The 4,919-nt window shown below is 40.0% G+C and overlaps 1 protein-coding gene across 1 annotated transcript; it reads right to left on the reverse strand.

Moving 5' to 3' along the window:
* Positions 1 to 2,772: 2,772 nt before the first annotated feature.
* Positions 2,773 to 4,067, reverse strand: LOC119359020 (splicing factor U2af large subunit A-like). The gene is made up of 5 exons (XM_037625378.1): positions 3,914 to 4,067; positions 3,665 to 3,709; positions 3,485 to 3,541; positions 3,187 to 3,387; positions 2,773 to 3,091 (listed from the first exon to the last, which is right to left on the reverse strand). The coding sequence occupies exons 1-5, from the start codon at positions 3,962 to 3,964 to the stop codon at positions 2,954 to 2,956; spliced, it is 492 nt and encodes a 163-aa protein (XP_037481275.1). The 5' UTR covers positions 3,965 to 4,067; the 3' UTR covers positions 2,773 to 2,953.
* Between the last annotated feature and the right edge of the window lie 852 nt (positions 4,068 to 4,919).

Raw genomic sequence — 4,919 nt, forward strand, 5'->3', positions numbered from 1 at the left:
GAAGAGTTAATTGCACAGAAGTACCACAATTCGGGCATCACATGCAGATTGGTACCACGATTGCTAATTTTTTCGTGTCAGTACCAACATTGCTTAAGATTTTTGCAAATAGATCTAAACTGCGTATAAACACGTATTGACGGTGTATCTGACCAGCGGGGCCCGCCCGTCAGGTGCCAACGTGGCATGTTTTTTGCAGAAAACCCCCTTACGTTGTATGTAATCACAAAAATACCCAAATTTTTTGCGGGAAAAAGGCTCCATGAGAGAGGCTTTCTTTTTTTTCGTAATTTCCATCAACGAATCTGGACTGGTTTGAAATTTTCCGTCACTTGAAGAAATAAAGAAACGAAAAGAAAAATCTGGCGACGGCGCGAATCGATCCTGCGACCTGCGGCCCTCAGGCGCCACGTGCTAACCACCACGCCACAGCGGTGCTCGCGTTCGATACAAGGCGTCGGCTTTTTTATACTATTACAGAAGCGCTGGGCCGGCCCACCGAGGCCTGCATTTTTTTTCCGTTTCGCACTTAACTGCCGTGCATTTCTTATTCTTTAGTTCTTCATGGATACGCAACACATATCCTCCCGGTGAGCCTGTATCCACCAGTTTTTGGTAGATTCTACAACCTTTCCTGAACCAGTTTTCTTCTCTTCTTTATTTTCTCTTCTGGTTTCTCTTTATTTTAACTTTTTCCCTTTTCATTTCTATTTTCTATTTTTATTTTTATATTCTTTTTAATTTTTTACCTTTTCATCTTAGTTTTTTCTTCTCTTATTTTACGTTTGTGTTTGTTTCAATTTTTTCCTTTCATTATTTATTTTTCTTTATCTTCTTTCTTTTCCATTTATGGAAACATCTTTCAAATTCATGCACATTTTCTGAATAATGAAAAAAATCAAAATAATAAACATTATTTGAAATCATGGTCCTTTTTAAAAATTAGTGAACATTTTCTGAAACCATGAACATTTTTGGAATTAAAATATCATCATTTGAGATTTGGTGACAATTTTCGGAATTCATGAACATGTTTTTATTTTTGGTGAACATTTCTTGAACGCGTGAACATTTTTTGAATCGATGAACTTTTTTTGAAACTAGCAACGTGGCCCGCTCGATGCGCGGGCTGGAACTTTAGAATGTTTAATACAGAAAACATCTTATTTAATTTGTGTAAACAAAAATTGGAACCAAATCTGATGATGTTTATAAATATAAGTATTTTTGTAAATATAGTTTTCTCTTAGGTATGTTTGTTTTTCTCATTGAATATATTTCTATTATGATGAGTCACATTCAATCTAAATCTTGTATAATTTTTTTTATAGTTTTATCATGTTTCTATTTCAATTTATTCTTGAAATACAAATTTAGTGGTTCTTATTGTTTATTATTATGTGTAGGCGCATATGTATATTTTCTAACATCATGTAAGAATGACATGTTCACCCGCAAAAAAGAAAAATGTAAGAATGACATGTTAATTTTGTAGTTGGAGTGATGAATGTACCTGTAATATTTTTCACTTCGGTGGGCATTACCTCGAACACGCGCGCCAGTTAAGTGCGAAAAAAAAAATGCAGGCCTCGGTGGGTCGGCCCAGCGCTTCGGTAATAGTATAAAAAAGCGGACGCCTTGTATCGAACGCGAGCACCGCTGTGGCGTGGTGGTTAGCACGTGGCGCTTGAGGGCCACAGGTCGCAGGATCGATTCCCGCCGTCGCCAGATTTTTCTTTTCGTTTCTTTATTTCTTCAAGTGACGGAAAATTTCAAACCGGTCCAGATTCGTTGATGGAAATTACGAAAAAAAAGAAAGCCTCTCTCATGGAGCCTTTTTTCCGCAAAAAATTTGGGTATTTTTGTGATTACATACAACGTAAGGGGGTTTTCTGCAAAAAACATGCCACGTTGGCACCTGACGGGCGGGCCCCGCTGGTCAGATACACCGTCAATACGTGTTTATACGCAGTTTAGACCTATTTGCAAAAATCTTAAGCAATGTTGGTACTGACACGCAAAAATTAGCAATCGTGGTACCAATCTGCATGTGATGCCCGAATTGTGGTACTTCTGTGCAATTAACTCAGAAAAGAAAGAAAAAAAGACTGGAAACATCCAGCGAGGGGAATTCTGGAGAAGCCCACCAAAGCGGCAGCCATCCATATTTCGTACAAAGAAGCAAAAAATCTGCCAGGAGATGAACTTGACCCACACAAAACAGAAAATACTAAATGAACCAAACCAAGCTGCACACATGTTCAAAAAATTTGAAATGAAAACCTAGACACACCACTCATTTCTACACATCCACGTACCAAAATAATACACGTGCCAGATTCAAACCTACCCAAGAGTCACTTTCACCCAAGTGGGTGAATCTTGGAGCGAAAAGCTCCCGGATATAGAGGCTTGGGTATTTTTCTTTTTTAATTTTTTGGGCCTTTTTTTTTATTTCCATCCCGCCTTGAATTTCTGGAAAAGGGCCCTGCTTAGGACATTCTAATGGATTCTATTTGAGTCCCTGATACATGCGGTTGTGAGCAACACAATCATAATATAGTGCAAATTCTATTAATTCTATAGATCAACATTAGGATTGCCATCTAACTATACGATTGAACTTCTATCAATTACCAGTGTGGGTAAACATTCGAACAAAAATGCTAACCGTACGGACAAATACGGGATTTTTACACCCCGCAAAAAGGGGGATTTTACAGTTTCCCCGGGGGGTGGACCGGCACCCTCACCTATTAACCAATCACAAGCTGGTAAATAAATCCTCTTTGTAAAACCCAGTAACTTATTCGTACGTGCAACATTACTGTCTTTCCAACATACTACATATTATTGTATTCCACTAATGATCAATCAGATCTTTAAACATATTATGCGTAAGTATGCTTTGAGACACATAATTCTTACAATAAAGATAAGTAAGATTTCCATTTTATCCATCATAGTCCCCAGCAGCAAACTTGTCCTCGGGATAGAACACAGCAAACACCTGCCTCCCCTCAAACCACATCCAATGCAACATCGTCTTGGAATATGCTGCGCTGTCGATATCGGCGTATTCCAGAAACACCTACAATGCAACAAAAATGTTGATTAATTCCCCTCTTCGCTATGTCTCATCTCATCACACCAAATAAAACCAGGAGGACACATGTACGCAAGTACCTTGCCAACTCCGGCGACCGGAGCGCCGCTGGGGTCCGGCCGTGGGACGACGGTCCTCCTGAGTTTACCGCCGGATCTCTGTCCTTCCGCCGTCATCCTCCGGCAAAACTTTTGGTAGTACTCGTCGTCTTCTAGCTGGTCTGGAGAAAACATTTGGCTCAAGCATAGCACCCTTGTCGTCCCATCTTCGTACACGGGCCTCTGCTTAATCAGCCAGAGTCAGAAACTGATTTTAGTTAACAATTTATAGCCCAGCGTGAAGGCACAAAAGGAGACCAAATGAGTCAATACTAATTACCCGAAAACCTCCGAGAGGAACTGGCCTATAGTAAAAAAGCCATGAACATGGAGGACCCTGCACACAGAATGTCGTTAATTGTTTATCAGTTTTGCGGGGTGAAACAGCCGTTAACCTAAATAAATAGGACGAACAAATAACCTAAATAAATAGGGAAACAATCAAACAAGCCATATGTACCTGTGGTGTCATGCTGTATGGTGACTGGTAGATGACTGGAATCAGCTGGTCCATACAAATTAGACAGGGAGAATATATTAGTATGCTAATAAAATAAGATCATAATATTAAGAGTTTGACAAATTATTAAGCGAGCGGATGCAGAAAGTTTTTTTCTTTCTCCCGTGGCGAAATCCCTGGGAGTGGAAGTGGAACCCTAACTAATCGACAGAGATCATATACTATGCGGGATCGGCGGGATGCGCGAACCTCCTGGGAGCCGCCGTCGGCCGGCGGGGAGAGGTCGCCGTGGTTGGCCATGCGACGCGGCGGCGATTCCGTGCGTACGGCGCTGCTCGTCCCCGATCGCTGTGGATTTTCTTTTGAGGGGTCGCTGTGGAATTTGGTGGACTCGGGTCGGCGTGGGTGGTTTGGAGACGGTGGATTTGGGCTGTCAGTATATATAAGGGCCGTAGCCCGTAGGGGCCGTGCGAGTCCGATTTCAGGTCGTGGTCAGGTCTCATTGGCTGTTTCGAGTATTTCTCTGTCTCTTTCTAAAAAAAAGAATATTTCTCTGTCTTGTCTACAAAACATTCTTTGTCGTCTTCTAAAAAAAGAATATTTCTCTCTCGAAAACACAGTGGTTAGACAAACCCTTTTTTATTCACAAAAAAATCCCCTTTTTTCCTAGAGAACCACACTCCTATATCTTTGATTGTTCTGTTTTTCCGTTGGATGATTTATAATTTTTAATGACTTTTTTTTGTTTTTAAGGATAGCAAAAGCCTCTCATGCCAATCGAGTTTTATAAGGATTGATTTCTCTCCTTAATGCAAAGGCGGCAGAGCTTTTAAGAAATAAGAAATAATAATAGGATGAGGGTGATCCTCTTTGGTACATGGAAATCTGTCCAGGTGTCAACACTTTGTAATGTGACACTAACGATAATGATTAACTTTGACAAGATTTGCCAAAATCAAGCCAAATTTTGTCACTCTTTAGTTACGATTCAGAATTGTTTGGCTGGTGTGTCAGTCATAGGTTATGTGATTGGCTCATGTAATCATCTTTATGACTAGTTGTGGTATTATTTTTTCACTTTACTTTTAGGTCATGTGAAAACTATCTTGAACATTTGGCACCTACTCCCTCCGTCCCATAATATAAAAATATTTTTGACATTAGTGTAGTGTAAAAAACGTTTATTATAGGACAGAGGGAGTACTAAATAAAAATGTGTTAGTCATAAGTTTGCACTCTAGTGTGTCAGTCATAG

Source organism: Triticum dicoccoides, chromosome 2A, assembly GCF_002162155.2.
Source record: "Triticum dicoccoides isolate Atlit2015 ecotype Zavitan chromosome 2A, WEW_v2.0, whole genome shotgun sequence".
NCBI lineage: Eukaryota > Viridiplantae > Streptophyta > Magnoliopsida > Poales > Poaceae > Triticum > Triticum dicoccoides.